At 41.6% G+C, this 18623-nt stretch overlaps 1 protein-coding gene across 1 annotated transcript; it reads right to left on the bottom strand.

The window, feature by feature from the left end:
- Positions 1-1470: 1470 nt before the first annotated feature.
- On the bottom strand, positions 1471-18098 carry LOC121641113 (N-acetyllactosaminide alpha-1,3-galactosyltransferase-like). Its single transcript, XM_041987052.1, has 3 exons — positions 18020-18098; positions 2651-2788; positions 1471-2383 (listed from the first exon to the last, which is right to left on the bottom strand). The coding sequence occupies exons 2-3, from the start codon at positions 2728-2730 to the stop codon at positions 1699-1701; spliced, it is 765 nt and encodes a 254-aa protein (XP_041842986.1). The 5' UTR covers positions 2731-2788; positions 18020-18098; the 3' UTR covers positions 1471-1698.
- Positions 18099-18623: the final 525 nt, after the last annotated feature.

The following is an 18623-nucleotide window of genomic DNA, read 5'->3' on the forward strand; positions in this document are numbered from 1 at the left end:
GGTCTTTTCACCAGTTTAGACTAAATTCATGGTATTTACATGCAGAAGCAGGAGACAAAACGTTTAATTTGTTCTGATTTCCACAATTTTTCACCTTTGCAACAGCACTGACACACCGATCTGTTTGGTAAAGCCTTATAGTTTTTGTACAGAAATGAAAAGGTTTATACTGCTAGGTATCACTTAAAATGTTGAAGTTGACATCACCATGCAACACAACTCACACAGAACAGTAGATCTAACTGTGTACACAAGCACACATGCACATATAAAGCTTCTTCTTCTGGTTTCATATTTCTTTATGGCGTAGTGGCCTCATCATGTTTATGCAACATTAACACTTACATTTTCACATATTTAAGCGACTTCTAAATTAAATAGGGTTTCCTTGAAATTTTATTAAACGGCTAGTGCACCCAAAAATGTGTTTTTTAAGCTGCAAACAACACAGAATTACTTAATTGTGATGAAAATTGTGATGAATATGGAAAGATGGAGGGTGTTCGACTGCCAGCCATTCACAAGCGCTGCCGCTAATTAAATAGGTTACTTAAAGACCCATTCCAATGCTTATCTGGAACTCTTTAAAATGTTCTCAGTGGTCTTTAAATTGTGATTATGACATTTTTGGCAAAAATCACAAAACATGTGCCCTTTTCCAGGGCTCTGCCTCTGCAGAGGTCCATTGGCTCATTAGAAATTTGCCCGAGTTGTGGGCTGAGTCAGTGCTGCTCAGTCAAAAAAATCAAATTCGCTATAGCTTCGTCTGCAGAGTCAGAACGGGCAGAGAGGGAGGGGCAGGAGCTTGTGGCCCCACCCTGTGGAGGTTATGACGTGTAAATCAGGGTCTGTCTGAGCTCGCCTTTTTCTTCCTGCCATTGGTTCATAATGATTTAAATGCAGAAATACTCAGAAAAGCCATTTTGATCCAATTTTTCACAAGATATTTCCTCTAGCTTCAGATAAATGCCACATGGACATGTGAACAACATGAAAAACATGATTTTCACCGGAGTGGGTCTTTAAGACATCAACTCAACCAATCTAACTAGCAACAGCATTGCTTATCAACACAAATTCATAAGCAAACACACTCCTAAGTTACAGCTTTACTATAAATTCTTGCATGGATTAGTTCACATTAAGTATGAGTGGCCAACTGTTTTAGGTGACTATACTGACGGTTACCATGGCAGCATTAATAAAGAGCTGGTGGGGATCAATTTTAGAATTTTATTTGGTATTTGGTGAAATTAATAAACAATTATCTGTGATTCTTAAGGGGGCACAAAGCTTTCTATTCAATCACAGTGTCATAGAAAGCAATGAAGCCACATGTACATGATGAACTGATTTCAATCCAGACTTGATCTTCACTTGCAAATGTATACATTTTTTTTAAATTACCAGGCATCCCAGTGATCCTCAGACAGTTCAGCTTCATTATTGGGCTTCACAGCTGCCCGGCTATAAATGGAAAGACTGATTTTTCCTTTTAATGCTATTCTTAGATGCATAAAGAAATATTTGTTAGAAAAAAAAACCTTTGTACCTGAGTTCACTTCTCAAAAAAGTTTTTTTGTTTAGGCCTTCTGTCAAGACAGTAAACATATTCACACTTTTGTTCAAATTCATCCCAGAAAATTCATCCCACACAAATTCATCCCAGTCTCTGAAGTCTTTTTCATTTTGGCCACACTACCGAGTACGAACCATGTTATATTGTTTTAGTTCCCATATTAGGCGAGTGACCATAATATCACTCTTGTCACCAATAATGGGGTCCCAGCAGTACTCAGGTGAGAGGAGGCGGCTTGGTTTATAAAGCCAGAAGTACTTGTTTAGATGACTCTCATCATGCCACAGAGCCTCCACTTCATTCATTTTATCCTCCATGAAGCTCACATGACAAAAGTCTGCCAAAGCCTTCACTTTTTCCAACGATCCTCCGAAGATAGCAGCATGGTAGTAGTAATCTCCCTCCTTCATGTAAGCTTTAGATTTGGGTTGTTTGTCATAGGTGAACCTCTCCTTTGGAAGTTTGTAAAAATGGGCATGGAGCAAAGCCACAGACTCCCCGAGGGCTTCTGAACCAAATCTCCCCTTAAACTCCTGATCAACATTAAAGCAGAAGAGATAACTGAACTTTCCTTCGAGTTCTGTTTCTATCACTTCTGATATGGTCTTCATTCGCATCATGGAGATGTCCTGCCATCTGCTATTCTTTTGCACCTTGACAACTTTCAGGTCTCGCTGAGGAGCAAGTTCAAATTTCGGCACCTTCTCTGGTAAATCTGTAAACACGTAATATGTCACCGGTAATCCAATCATAAAATGCTTTTCTGCTGATGTTAGGAAAGTGTTGAGATAGGCATCGAGGTACCTTTAACAGACAGGGAGAGAAATAAAAAGTTGGACTTCACCACTACTCATAAATGATCTTGCACCTTCTTAAACTTTTTAAGCTGGACCAAAAACATAAATATAAGTGTTATCAGTCTAGTGTATGACTACTGTCACTGACTCAAAGTCTTACTAGTTCACTAAATTACAGGGCATACTATTTACCTGCTTGGGAAAAAAAACCCTTGAACTCAGAACTAGTAATTGTCCCCACCTCCCAAATGACGATGTTTATAGAAACACATACCTTCCTACGGCAAACACAGTGAGTGCCACGGTTGTATTTCCTTCTTGGTGCTTTTTGTCATAAAGTTTGGGGTCAAACATTAACTCCCAGATGATAGGAGCATCCCAGGAAGTGAGCGTCTGAACTGCTGGTCTGGCACTGAAATACAAAGGAAAGACCAAAGAAAGTGATCAGGAAACAAACATGTTTCATCACTGAAGATAATTCCACACTTCAAACGGACATCTTTTGCATTTTAATGAGATTAAAAACTCACCACTCCAGTCAGAATTAGTAAGGCCTCTTATTTGCACATTTGAAGTTAAGTTTCAATCTACGAGTTTCATCTTATTTAAATTAGCTTTTAAATTTATATATAACTAATATTTCCACCATAAATGCGTCATTGGTGGGGGCTGGTAACCATTGGTATGATGCCAACATGTCTGACAAAGAGCCTTCATTCCTAATCAGTTGGTTTGGCAGGACAGTCAGGTTTTTTGAGGTTTCAAACTTCAGTTAGAAAAGAGACTAAATTGGGACCAAGAACCTGTTTATTATTATGTTTTCATAATTGCTATTATAAATCATTTTCCCTCATTTATCGTACCATAGCATTTTATTTATTAAGGAAATTTAAAACAGCAACAAGACCAACCAAAGTGATGTACAGTTTAAAAAAAAAAAAAAAAAAGCCAAAATAGTCTCAAAGATATAAAATACATAAATAAGAAGCACAGTATCAGCAAATGCATATAACGATTTCACAAATGATTTGTGGTCCAGACACTTTTTGCAATTAATAACCTTGTTAGAGAACAGCATGTTGTGCAGTTTAACACTAACAAGTTGTACAAGTGCATTTAAAAGTTAAGAGAAAGATAAATTAAGTTTACCTGTAAAGGTTATAGTGGATTTTAAATACATTCTGGCATAGTGTCTTGTGTATGTATAAAATAACTCATGACTATGAAACATTGCCAGGACAGTTCCAGTGTACAGCCACATAAATATATGTTTAATGGTTAAAAAAACCACTGTGTCATTACAAAAACATTAAATAATGTTAAAGATAAGATCTTTAACTGAAACGTATTTGTGGCGCTGCTTTGTCTGGTCAACAAAATACCTTCATTACATAGATGTGTATCCTTGGTATAGTGGTAAAACAAGTATGGTAATGTCACAAGAAAACACATTATCTTCTTTCGTTGATCATTCTCGCTTTGCTTTTGGCTCACCCACGGTGAATCACTGTTTCCTGGTTAGTCACAATGAAAAAAACAAGGGAATACATAGAATATGTTTCAGCATAACCACCTGGCTTTGTTTGCCAAAGTAAAGGTAAATGCAAAGTAACTGTGTTAAATATATTATTGTTTACCTAATGCAGCCCTAAAAATGTGAACGTTACATGATACAGATGCAAGAACCAAAAAAGTCTTACATTTTTTGACAGATTCATTCTTTAAACATGACTGACTCTGCACTAAGGTCAACACTTGTTTTTAGTTTCCAGGTTGCTATGATCTGTTGAAGAAATTGTATTTAATTTCAGATATATGGTCTTGTTTCTGTTATTTTCACTGTTCTAGTACCATCTTCGTTTTAAACAGCAGCTATTCTGCTAAAGGACAACTGGAAGTCAAAAGCTAGCTAGATGTTTTTTACTTTGTTACTAAATTCTCTGCTCAGGTTCAATAGAAATGTTCAAAAACATTTCTATAATGTAGATAATGTCCAGGTAGAGGTCCTGTTATCTAAACCCATCCGCTTTTTCTGGTAAAAATCCAGAGTTTGTATGTAGTATTTCTTTATTGTTAATGGAACAGAGGGGATTTTGTTGGAATGAGGCTTTTTGGTTACTCTGTTGTTCTGTTATTTTGGGTATGTTGATATCAAATGACTGGAATAAATAAAACCTGAAAGCACTGCATTTATGTATGATTTTACATATTTATAGTGTTATAAATATAAATATATATTTATAAATATAAATTAATGTATAATATTTGCAACATAATTGTGATTATTCCTCTAACAATACCTGTACCAAGAAAATCTATAATCGTGACAAAATTGCAACATGTTATTGAGGAAACGTAACATAAAAGAACGTGACTCAGAAGCTGTAATTGCTGCATGCTGTATCATTTTAGCTGATCACCTGACCTATGGGATTATTCCCCTATCTGTGATAGCAAGATTTCTTGTTGTCACGCTCAAATATAATTTTGCTCTCTCTCAAAATGCTGCTGTCAAACCCAAAAAGTCCCTTTTTGTTCTGAAATATATAATTTGTCCTTTCAAAACTCTGCTCAAGTTTAGTGTTGCAGGTTCAAATCCCCTGTGCTCAAGCTTGGTCCCTCACACTCAGACTATCTGCTCTCTCAAAACTTCTGCTTTTGGATATTTTTTCCTCCCTCTTAGGTTGCTGTACGAGGTTTTACTCTGTAGAGGAGTTTTAAAGGACGAACAATACATTTCAGAGCAAAAAAGAGACGTTTTGAGTGGGAGGGCAGCATTTTAAGGGAGAGAAAAATTATATTTAAGTGTGAAAACAAGAAACCTAGCTGTCAAATTGAACAATTACGCTCTTGATTAAAGATAAATACCTGACAGTTCTTTAATCATGTCTGTGATCTTTCATTTAGAGATGTTCTTGTAATCTGTACCATGTGGATGTGATTTTTTTGCTGAATGTAGGAAATAAAATTACTACATCTTTTATTTGTCTTTAAGTCCTTTTGGGGGAAGAGATCAAGTTGATAATAATATGTTTTTACTCCCCTCCATTGTAATATTTTGCATGTTTCTGAAGTCATAATTACCAAAGTTTTCTATTTGAAGCCAAACCCAGAGTTGTTTTTTAGCCTAAACCTGAATAAAGAGATATGAATGTGTCATAATATTCCCCTTTCAGATCATATTTAGGGCCTATATGCTTGTTCAAAGACTTTCTTCATGTCAATCTTAACAATGGAAGTCCATTTTTGGAGATCCAGTGGCAAACCGTATGGCAGTGATCAAATGTTCAAATCTTATCTGTCTCACATCAGGTACTAAGTCGTGCAGGTTTTTACACGGTGTGTTTAATCACAAGCTGATGTTTTGTCTGGCATACTTCCTTCTTTCCATATAAAAAAACGAGGAAGTGTTTGTTGCTTAGGCTCAGCCAAATTTTTTTGCAGCTGTCAAAACTCTGAAGTAAAAATTGAATTATGAGTTAAACATAAGGGATAAAAGAATGACTGATGACTTGTCATAGTTAAATGTGGTTAAATGCCTTATCAAAATCTTTCCATTAAAACTTCTTATTCTCTGTGCACCCTTGAAAGAGCAAAGTTTAAAAACAGAGTGCAACCAAGTACAATGTAATAAAAGGATAATTAAAAAGTTAAAGTTTAAATATATATTGGTTCTTTCTATCTCTGCATCAGGAGTTAAAAGCAAGTCTGCTGACTTTCATGTTAAAAACAAGCAACAACAACAACAACAACAACAAAAAACTGATTCCTCCTTTTAAAATACGCAACCATCCCTTATGTTGTTATCTTGGGTATTAGAGCCTTCTGAGTACACAAAAAGGAAACATGCCACCTGGTGTAAGAAGGCTTCACGGCTTTTTGAATGGACCAGATGGACTAGAAATGAAACAGTAGAAGACCAGTCAGCACCCATACATACCACCCATAGTTTGTTAAACTATTTAAAACTGAAGTGTAAATATTTTAATTGCTAAATACCAGTACAATACTGACATGAAGCAAACTCTCCCAAATAGTAATCATGATGCTTAGAATATGCTGTATTTTTATATACTGTGACCAAAAGGCCAGTGGTGTAGTCATTTAAACAACTAAAGTAAACCTCTACAACACATATGCAAGCAGGGTGCAGTAAGGACACTTTATATCTAAATGAGTAAAACATTATTTAAGGGAAATATGCAGTCAGTGCAGTAGATCTGGACTGGAAGGTGGTGAAAAGAAGTAAATGTAATAAATGTAATAGGCTAATATAGTTTAACTGTACAAACAATGGCCTCCATCGAACTTGAAATCATACAAAGGACATCAAGTCCATCCTTCATGACTGTATAGATTCTGTTTTAAATCTGATTTAGCAATTGATCAAATTTTGATTTTTTTTGTCTCTTTTTGGCTTTTTGGCTAGTTGTCTGGTTGTGTGTGGCTCACTATGATCAAAATAAAATGAATTATGCATTCTCACACACTGCCTTTAACAAAAATTGTCATTGTTGAAAGTTGCAAGCAGAGGTTTGCTCTTTGAGTGCAGTAACAAATTGTCCATAGAACAAAGCTGTGAAATAACTACACTTACTACACAACACTCATGGGGTTGACACACGGGAGGCAACGTTGCTCCTTCTCTATTCATTTCCTTTTGAACTTGCACGATGATGCTTTAAAGCCAAGCGACAGGTGACATTTGTGCATGTGAAATGTTGCGCTCATTTATGTAAATGTGCATGTGGGCTTGCGACACGACACAAGAAATTAGACAAAGCGAGGGGCTTCAACGACTGACCAATGAGCTGAGAGCAGGCTAGACGGAGCAGTCTGCAAAAACTTTCAACATGGAGGAACACATCATTTTAGATGTGTCTGACTTTCTCATACTTTACAATACTTTAAGCAATGATTATAGAGATGTAAATAAAAGGCAGCCGTGGCGCCAGGATGAATTTGTCCTAACGTAGGTCCTGGATTTATCTGGATCAGCCTTGAGGTCAATCAAATTATGATATTTATCATGCTGTATCCTTGTTTGTAAATTGGATGAACCCAGGTTTGTCTTTTTCTTTTGTACAGTTGAGTCAACAGTAAGATTTCTGTCAACTTCAGCAAAATCTTCTGACTCTTCATCCTTCATGATTTTTCTGTCACAGACTGCTTTAAAAAGGTCAAAATTCCCTCCAAGATCATAACAATCAAATTTCTTGAAAGAAAGCTATCCGAGTGTGATGTGCAGCACTAAAATAAAAAAAAAGGAAGATTGTTAGGACCCCTCGGTGGTCTAGGGGCAAGAGGGGTAGCAACAAATAAGGCCGGGGGCAAATACTCACAATATGAGTGATTTATTTAAAAGTACAAAACAAGGTAGGGTGCAGGTATAAAAAGTCACCAAAAGAAAAAGAAGGCACCATAACAACATACATTTCTTATTAACTCCAACAAACAAAAAGTGTAACTCATTTTAAACCAACTTAGAATGTCCTGCAATCAGGTAAAGCCCAAAAGTGGCAACTTAACAACAGAAGGGAGAACAAATATACAAAACCATAAACAAAAGGGAGATGTCTTACTAGAGGCTTAAAGCACTCAAACCTATGATTACCAAGTCTAGTCACACAAATACCAAAATCCTAAATCTCTACTGCGTAACAATGATCAACTAAATGCACACACAGGTGGAGGTAGTCACACGGAGGACGTGGCGAGCTGTGATGTAATCACACACAACTGCCAAGACTGAGGGCAGTTCCAGCCTTATATAGCAGGGCAGAGTTTGGGGATGGCTGGGCTGAAAAGGAGCGGAGACATCGTTGTCCAATCCTGACGAAGGAGGGAGGGAACAAAGCCGAAGGAACCCCAGCCAATCACCTGCAAGCATTCACACATTCATATTTACATACATTCTCTCCAGCTGACAGGCTTGGGCCGTAACAAAGATCAATGAGGAAAAACAAAGTGGTCCCCTCTTTATATCTAACGGTAGGTTCACCTACTTTAACTCAAACCACTACAACAACTTTTTTTTCCTGTTTGTCTCTTCCCTCCAGCCTTAACTGCAAAATATTAGATCATCAGCTATTGTATATGCACATGATTCTTTGTAAGGATTTAGCAATAAGACTTCAGAGAATGAGTAAATATTGGCAATATAACCGCTTCTGTGGAAGTGGAAGCTTCCAAAGAGGTGGAGTAAGAAAATAACATTACAACAATTATTGTCTCAGTGAAACAGTGAGAGTTATAACTGTACAGACTCAGATATTTTCTGCAGATAGACTGATAAAAAAATTATATTATGATGTAAGAAATGTATGATAAAGACTGAGTAAAGCACAAATACGTGATAAGTTTTAGAGAAAGATTGCATATGGGTAAGAGACTTCTGTGGGGTTAAATAATTTTTGTAGTCATGGTTACGAGGTGAAGCATCACTGGCTCTTGGTTCAAAACCAAAAGGCCTCCAAGTCAGGTGTTTTGCTAATCTATCACTTACATGGATTTTCTTCAACTACAGAAGTCAGAATTACTGAAAGACTTATTAAAAAACTGATTTACGTTTTTTTTTCTTACCAATAGTCAAGACTGGGATCCAAATTGGTGAGAAGAATTGGTGTTCCTTCAATGGCCATTGGCAGATTCTTCATTAAGGAAATGCTTGTTAAATACCTATTTAAAAACGAAAGAAAAAAAAGGCTTGAGACTGGATTAAAATAATTTGAAAGACATAATGGTAAAAAAACAAAACAAAAAAACAGCAACTAATATTTGCTTATATGAAACTGCTATTTAAATGTTAAATAATGAATCATTTCATACACACCTTAAATACAGGGAAGTGAAACAAATGAAACCTAAAACAAGCAGCACAAGGCAGGTATATGTTCCAGCAGTCCTTCCCATGTTCCTACAGGAGGGAAAAAACAAAACATAGCAAATTTAAACATATACCAGCACAACAGTTAAACACACCTCATTTATGATATGACGCAGACATCAGTGAACTATATCATGAGGACATACAGATGTTATCAAAGCATCATGACATGATAAATCCTAGTTTTGACCTGAAGTTTTTACTGTTATAAAGCTTGTGATTTGTTCACATTTTGATGCTGAGTGTTACACCCTGTCCTGGTCTGCCCAAGCCTTTCCTGCCTTTCCTCAGTGATCACTCCCCTGATTGCTCACACCTGTCCCAGATCAGCCACATCTGTCTCCCTTTCACCCATCAGTCCTTATATACTCCAGATCCACAGTCATTCCTGGTCGGACCAAACCTTCGCACATATGGATGCGCTCCCTCTCCCTTGAGTGATTTAAAGAATTTTGAGGTATATCTTAATGCAGGGGTGTCCAGCTCAGGTCTTTGAAGGACTACAATCCTGTTAGATGTCTCTGATTCAACACAACTGTTTCAAATTAAATGGCTCTTGTAAAAAGCTTGTTGTCAAGTTCTGCAAAAACATGTTGACCCATCAGTCTGATTCTGGTGTTTTGCAGCAGGAAACATCCAAAACCTGCAGGACAGCAGCCCTCGAGGACAGACTTTGGACACCCCCGCCTTAATGACATTGTATTCTACCTCAATGTGTGGTGTCAACAAATCAAAGCATTGCACAGAGTTTTTTTACTCTGAAAATAGCCAAGTGTGATATTGGTAGGGCCACTATAGGGAAAAGGGGTAGCTCATTTGTTTCCAATCATGGCTACTGGTTATTTGAGGGGATAATATGGAAATGGTGGAGAGCTATGCCCAGGATGTTACATGAGTCTGTGATGTAGCCAGTGCTGTCCTCCATGCTGCATTAGCAGACTGAAGATAGCCGACGCCAACAGACTCAATACACTGGTCCACAAGGCCAGTAATGCTGGCAAATTGGAACTGGACTCTGTCAGAGGAGAGGATGTTGTCAAAGTTTAAGAAAAGTATTAGAGAACACTTCACACCCACTCCATGTTGTGCTGGAGAGTCACAGGAGGACTTTCGGCAGCAGAATTATTCCACCAAAGCAAACTACTGAATGTCACAGGAAATCATTCCTGTCTGTCGGTGTAAAGCTCTATAACCCACTCCTTACTCATAAGCAAGGCCGGCTTTACGCAGGGGCAAGAGGGGGCAGTGCCCCCTCAAACAAACATTCTGCCCCCTCAATCAAATGCGCCGAAATGGGCAAATCTCTCCAAACGCTCTCTCCCCTCTGTACTGAACTCTGTGTGTCGGAGCTTCACAGGATCCATTGTACTGTCTTCAACAAGTCCTTCCCACCACCACAGAAAACAACCAATCAGTGTTTAGTATGCAAATGAGTTGACATACAGCCTGATCTTGCGGTGTCATATTTCTCCCCCTCGTAGAGAGAGCGGCTGCTGAGCTCCAGCGGTAAAACTTATAGAGTAAAGCTCTGTTAAATGTGTTGTAGCGATACTGAATAAATACTTATAATAACAGACGTATTTATTGCATCTATTCTGTCAACTGGGGTTTGTTTCTGTTCTATTTAAACGTGTCTACGCCTGTTAGTAGGAGCAGTGATCAATCACGCACGGGCCATAGATGTGACTGCCTCCTCGGTACTAGACTGAGGGAAAACGAGCTGCGCATATGAGACCCCTCAAGCTCCGCCCAGCCTTTAGTTCAGCATGCTAGTTTGAAGAAAAAAATAACAGAAAGTTTCACTCTACATTCCCGCTGCTTTCAGCAGTTCAGCTCAGAGCTTCATGTATGCCTTGTTGGTTCTTAAAATTTTGATGAAGGATCATTTAGTTTTTACTCATTTTCATTTATTATTATCATTATTTCCCCCTGAAGGTTCACTGCCTTATTTTGGTACGGGGTTTAATTTTTTGCTCTGTTATTGTTGTGCTTGATAGTTATGATTCTTTAATCATTATGGTCTATATACAGACAGAAACAAACACACAGATAGTTGAGTTTATTGTTATTAGTTTCAAATTTATTCAAAATGCTTAGACATCTAATGGCTGTCCAATAGGGCAATTGTTATTTCGTTGGTTGTTAAAGCTTTGATAATGGATCATTCTTTTCTTTTTTCTTACTTCATTTTGTTATTGATATTTTCTGTTCCCCCCCTGAGGGATTGCCACCTTATTGTGGTCAGGGGGTTTGCGTGCCTCAGTGACTCTAAGAGCTATACCAGCAGGAGCTTTGGTTTCAGGTGGGACACCCAAGCTGGACAGGTCTTAGAGTAGAGGCCTGACAAAGTGCAATCCATTTCTTTGAAGTTGGACTCCACTAACAGCACAGTTCCGTTAAAGAAACACTTAAAAAACAACAACAAGAAAATGCTGAAGTATGTACTCATAATGCCCCCTTCAAATTTATGCCTGCCCCCTCATGTATGCATTCCTAGAACCGGCCCTGCTCATAAGTAACCGGTCAGTCAACGTACATGTTATATATATATTATACCTTCCTACAAAATACATGTTTACTCCTTGTATATATTGTGAACTGTTGTTATTCTTTTTTTTTTTTATATTACTCCTTATCAAAGAATTTCTCTTGAAAATGACTAAAGTGGACTTTTGGTATTAATGCCTTATAGTATTTCTTTTTTTTTTTTTTTTGTATTATTATTATTTTAAAGCAAATGAAAATCAATAAAGAAGGAAAAAAAAAAACAAAAAAAAAAAAAAACAGACGATGTCCAGCAAGCAAATTTAGCTTGACTAAGTGTCATTAGGCTCTGCAAACCTGCTCAATCAGTTCTGCTTTTTTTTTATTTCTATTTGTTGCTCCTCCCTGAGCCGCCACTTTATCATGGTTAAGGGGTTTGTGTGTCCTGACGATCCTAGCGGCTATGTTGTCGGGGGCGCATGCCCCTGGTAGGGTCACCCATGGCAAACATGTGCCTAGGGGAGGGACCAGACGAAATGCAGCTCAGATGGCCCTTATGATGATGAAAAAAACAAGGACCAAGGTTTCCCTTGCCCGGACGTGGGCCCCCTCTCGAGCCAGGCTTGGAGGTGGGGCATGGAGGCGAGTGCCTGGTGGCCGGACCTTTGCCCATGGGGCCCGGTCGGGCTCAGCCTGAAAGGGAGACATGGGCCTCTCCTCCCATGGGCTCACCACCTGCAGGAGGGGCCATAGGGGTCTGGTGCATTGTGAGCTGGGCGGCTGCCAGAGGCTGGGACCCTGGCGGTCTGATCCTCGGCTTCAAAAGCTAGCTCTAGGGACATGGAATGTCACCACCCTGGCGGAGAAGGAGCCTGAGCTGGTGTGCAAGGTTGAGCGGTTCCGGCTAGATATAGTTGGACTCACCTCGACGCACGAGGGTCTTCCATTCTGGAGTTGCTTCCGGTGAGAGGTGCCGATCAGGTGTGGCATGCTCATTACCCCCCAACTTGGCGCCTGTACATTGGGGTTTACCCCGGTGGACGAAAGGGTAGCCTCCTTCCACCTTCGGGTGGGGGGATGGGTCCTGACTGTTGTTTGTGCTTATGCACCAAATAGCAGTTCAGATTACCCACCCTTTTTGGAGTCCTTGGGGAGGGGGGGTGTTGGAGAGCACTCCTTCCGGGGCCTCCCTCGTTCTGCTGGGGGACTTCAATGCTCATGTGGGCAATGACAGCGAGACCTGGAGGGGCGTGATTGGGAGGAACGGCCCCCCTAATGTAAATCTGAGTGGGGCTTTGTTGTTGGACTTCTGTGCTCCTCTTGGATTGTCCATAACGAACACCTTGTTCAGACATAAGAGTGTCCACATGTGCACTTGGCACCAGGACACTCTAGGCCGCAGTTTGATGATCGACTTTGTAGTCGTGTCGTCTGACTTGCGGCCGCATGTCCTGAACACTCGTGTTACGACCCACCTTTTGGGGGTATGAGGAAGGGTGTAACAAAGAATAAAAACGTTGAGGACAGATGGTTATTTAAAATAAGCACATTTTATTAAAACTCGTAAACAGTGAATGAAACCTGTAACAGAAAATACACAAAACAAAGTGCTGGGGTTAGCGGACCTGCTGAAAGAAACAAACCAAACATTTCCCTAAATCCACTGAGTGCAACCCACAACATAGCCGCAACTCGGGGTGACACCTAAAACCAAATGAAAAGCAGCAGATCCATAAACTAAAGTGACCGTCGTCACAACATAAAACGCTAACCTAGCCCAACACAAAACTAATCACAAATTAACTTAAACACCACAACACACACCCAGTGCACAGCATGGGAGGGAAAGCGGCCTGAGCCATTCTGGCTCTCCCCCCCTGACTGGCCTCGGCTGCAGCCTTTTCAGCCCTTCACAAGCTTCAGCCTGATTGATCCAGAACGTAGTCAATCAGAGGGGCGGGGACGGAGGCGTGCCAGCTCCAGCCATTCCAGACAGCACTCTGAGTTCACTAATCAGTGAAGAAACCTGCCACAGCTGACTGCAATAAGCAGTGGCCGTAACACACCCCTCCTAAAAGTTTCAAAATCCCCTTCAAGGATTTTGAAACAAAAAAACACAACCACGAAATAGGCCTACTTACTCACGCACACAAACGAAAAAAAAGGTAGGGAATCACACAGCCACTACCACAAAGGAGCGTGAAGCACATTGACAAGGCGGCAGGGCATCACCCAGCCACTATCACCATGACAGGTGCGCAAACCACACACACACACACACACACACACACACACACAACAGTGCACAACGCAAGTGACGAAGCAGCAGGGTATCACACAGCCTCCACCGCAACGTACTCGACACAAACACAACGTGACGAAGCGGTGGAGTATCACACAGCCACCACCGCATTGCACACAACACACACACACACACACACACACACACACACACACACACACACACACACAAGCAAACCACCCAGCCACCAAAACGAAAGAGGGCCGATGGTGAGTTCACCACCACGTCTCAGAGAACAGGCACCAAACACTAAGAAGAAGCAATGGCAGCAAACGGGGAGAGGTGTCTGAACACATTCAGCTTCCCACATGCAACCGCCCACATTCATCACCCCCACCAGGGTGTCAGAACAGGTGACGGCGCAACAGGGGAGAACTACAGGCACGTTCCTGCTTCACCCTCCCGACCTTCGAGAGGTACGTCCTCCGCCTCAAAACGGGTCGCCCCTAGGCCAGAGCGCCCTTTCAAAAGCTGCTACTCAAAGTTCAGTACACACCATCTCCTTTCCCGCACACACACACACACACACACCCAATGGAGCCAAACGCTGCCGGATGCCAATCTCCCAAAACGGAGAGAACTCACCACTCAGCAGGAGACCTGCCTGACGGACTCCACCGGAAGTAGCTGGATGGAAGCCCTTCACAATAACAGACCACACATGTGTCCACAAGTAAAAAAAAAATGGCTGAGACGCCCACAACGCAATACTCCAGGGAACCTTCCAGATGGTGAAAGAAAGCTCCCGGACGAGCCCCCACTTGTTACGACCCAACTTAAGGGGTAGGGAAGGGTGTAACAAAGACACGGTGAGGACAGTTGTTATTTCAAAATAAAAACACATTTATTTACAATTCCCGTGCGAAGTGATGGACATCCTGTAACACAAAATAAGATGAGCTGGGGTTAGCGGACCTGCAGAAAGAAACAAACTAAAACCTATACCAAACACACACCGAGTGCAAACGAAACACAACCGCCACTCGGTGGTGAAACTAAAAACCCAAACAAAAGCAACAGGCCCATAACTAAAGTGACCGTCGTCACAACACAATAAAACGCTAACCTAGCCCAGCTCTAACACAAACACAAAGTAAACTTAACTCAACACTTAAACACCTATTGTGGAAAGGAGGTGGTCGCGACACACACACACCCGGTGCACAACATGAGGGGGAGAGCGGCCGAAGCCTTTCTGGCATCTCCCCCTCCAGACCTGCCCCGGCTGCAGCCTTTTCAGCCTGAGCTGTCCTTCGGGCTGCAGCCTGACTGGTCCAGAGGGGTGCCAGTCACACAGGGGCGGGGACAAAGGCGCTAGCCCTGGCCACTCAGGGCAGCGCTCTGCCGCCCCCAATCAACACACAAACGGCCTCAGCTGTCTGCAAACAGCAGGGGCCGTAACAACTCGGGTGAAGAGAGGGGTGGAGCTGTCAACTGATCACCACCTGGTGGTGAGTTGGCTCAGATGGTGGGGGAGGATGCCGGTCAGGCCTGGCAGACACAAGAGTGTTGTGAGGATCTGCTGGGAATGTCTGGCAGAGTCCCCTGTCAGAAAGAGTTTCAACGCCCATCTCCGGCAGAGCTTTAACCATGTCCCGGGTGAGGCGGGGGACATTGAGTCCAAATGGGCTGTGTTCCATGCCTCTATTGTCGAGGCGGCCAGCCGCAGCTGTGGCCGTAAGGTTGTCGTTGCCTGTCGTGGCAGTAACCCCCGAACTCGTTGGTGGACACCGGCAGTAAGGGATGCCGTCAAGCTGAAGAAGGAGTCATATCGGGCCTTTTTGGCCTGTGGGACTCCAGAGGCAGCTGATGGGTATCGGCGAGCTAAGCAGAGCGCAGCTTCGGCAGTTTCTAAGGCCACCATCCGGCGGCTCAGGAGGGGAAAGCAGTGCTCCGTCAACACTGTGTACAGTGGGGATGGGGGGCTGCTGACCTCGACTCGGGACGTTCTGAGGCGGTGGAGGGAATACTTCGAAGACCTCAATTCCACCAACACATCTTCTGATGAGGAAGCAGAGTCTGGGGTAGCTGGTGCTGGCTCTCCTATCTCTGGGGCTGAGGTCACTGAGGTGGTTAAAAAGCTCCTTGGTGGCAAGGCCCCAGGGGTGGATGAGGTCTGCCCAGAGTTCCTTAAAGCTCTGGATGCTGTAGGGCTGTCTTGAGTGACACGCCTCTGCAGCATCGCGTGGACATCGGGGGCAGTCCCCCTGGACTGGCAGACTGGGGTGGTGGTCCCCCTCTTCAAAAAGGGGGACCGGAGGGTGTGCTCCAACTACAGGGGGAACACAATCCTCAGCCTCCCCAGTAAGGTCTATTCAGGGGTGCTTGAGAGGAGAGTCCGTCGAATAGTCGAACCTTGGATTGAGGAGGAGCAGTGTGGTTTTCGTCCCAGTCATGGAACAGTGGACCAGCTCTACACCCTCTTTGGGGTCTTTGAGGGGGCATGAGAGTTTGCCCAACCAATCTACATGTGTTTTGTGGATTTGGAGAAGGCGTTTGGCCGTGTTCCCCGGGGACTCCTGTGGAGGGTACTCCGGGAGTATGGAGTGCCGGACTCGCTTGTACGAGCTGTCCGGTCCCTGTACGACCGGTGTCAGAGCTTGGTCCGCATTGCCGGCAGTAAATTAGAATCATTTCCAGTGCGGGTTGGACTCCGCCAAGGCTGTCCTCTGTCACCGATTCTGTTCATAACTTTTATGGACAGAATTCCTAGGCGCAGCCGAGGCGTCGAGGGGATCCGGTTCGGTGGCCTCAGGATTGGGTCTCTGCTCTTTGAGGATGATGTGGTTCTGTTGGCTTGATCTTCCATGATCTTCAGCTCTCACTGGAACGATTCGCAGCCGAGTGTGAAGCGGCTGGGATGAGAGTCAGCACCTCCAAGTCCGAGACCATCTTCCTCAGCCGAAAAGGGTGGAGTGCTCTCTCCGGGTCTGCAATCGGGTCCTGCCCCAAGTGGAGGAGTTCACGTATCTCGGGGTCTTTACGAGTGAGGGAAGGATGGGTTTCCCTGCTTAGGCAGCTGCCTCCGCGACCCGACTCCGGATAAGCGGAAGAAAATGGATGGATGGATGGATATTTGTTGCTAGTTTAACCTTTCCGTGCATTTTCTAGTATCTACATCTACAGTGTATCTACAGTGGGAATGGTATATTTGTTAATTTGCTGCTTTAGTGGACATCAGTAACAACACAAGCAAGAATTCAGACAGGATGGGACGTCATAATTAAGTAGAAGTCAGACTGCTGTGAGTCCAGTTGGACACAGGTGCTTTCATGTAGTGCTAAAGGCAGGGCTTTTTTTTTTTTTTTTTTTTTTTTTTAAGTCATTTGTTTAAATACAAGATCACGATTTTATCACACAATATCATCTTGGGCGTAAGTACACGCAGCTTATTCAGTGCTGAGTTGAGCCAAAGAGCTGGACAAACAAATCTTTCCAACTCATTCTGATGAATAGAAGAGTTAGGCTAAATGCAGAAATGCTTCTTAAACAGGTGAGTCTTTAGTTTGCTCATAAAAGTGGATAAGGACTCAACGGTTCAGATAGAGTTTGGTAGATCGCTCCACCAGAAGCTCTGCTTCTAGCTTACAAAACAATAACCCAAACAGGTCTACCTCCACTCCTTAAGAGTAAATATTGTAGAATAAATATTTATCTGTGTACATATAGGAAAATGATAGTCATATTTTTATAGCATATTCATATTATAAAAATATTAAAACAGTATTCTAGAAATATTTTTGAAGAATATATCAAAATTAAATTAATAATAAGTTAACTGTTAAGAATAAAAAAAGCAGTATATGTCTGTAGGAAGTAAAATATTATATGTAAAAATCATATGGCCCTTTTTCTCCCCAATTCATGCATGAAAAGGTTAAGTTTATTTAACTACTTCTAGTAAGACTATTTTACTTCAGCATTGTATATTTACTTTTGATAGAAACAACACTTTATTTTTTCAAACTTACTTCCCCTTCCTCCTTTCTTCTTGCTGAAACACGTGGTTGAGTAGCCAAATTGTGAAGCAGTCAGAGTAGCTGGCTGGCAGATCTGCAATGAAACAAAAGAAGTCATTTTACATGCAAACCAAGGTGTTGTCAACTGACTGAAAAACTACTTCTGATGTAGGCACACACACACACTTATTAGCTTAGGTAATTTTGCAGCAATGTTGAAAATGTGTGCTTGCTTTACAGTGGTATAAACGTTTGAAACGCAATATTGCACTCTTAGCTAAAATAGCTTAATAATAATAAAATAATAAAAAATAATTTCATGCAAGTTGTTTTGAACATGACAATACCAGGATATCCTATTTAAAAAGAAATTGTTGTAGTTCATAACATTAAAAAGAACCTTAATAGCCAAGTGAAACTAATTCATTTTAAGGTAATGTATTTATATGCCTACTTAAAACTAATATAATAATCTGAAATTAAGATGTGGTCAAACCCGTTTTATAAATTCCCAGTTTCACCATTCAGCCTCCTAATGGCATCTACAGGACTCTTCAGAAATAAACTGATATGTGCTCTTCCTGGACGGAAAAAAATACAAAATGGAGACAATTGG

Source organism: Melanotaenia boesemani, chromosome 1, assembly GCF_017639745.1.
Source record: "Melanotaenia boesemani isolate fMelBoe1 chromosome 1, fMelBoe1.pri, whole genome shotgun sequence".
NCBI classification, from domain to species: domain Eukaryota; kingdom Metazoa; phylum Chordata; class Actinopteri; order Atheriniformes; family Melanotaeniidae; genus Melanotaenia; species Melanotaenia boesemani.

Coding starts and splice junctions, on each gene's coding strand:
- LOC121641113 (XM_041987052.1), bottom strand. CDS start 2,730: ATGTTTGACCCCAAACTTTATGACAAAAAGCACCAAGAAGGAAATACA. Junction 2,384..2,650: donor ACTGTGTTTGCCGTAGGAAG/GTATGTGTTTCT, acceptor TGTCTGTTAAAG/GTACCTCGATGCCTATCTCA.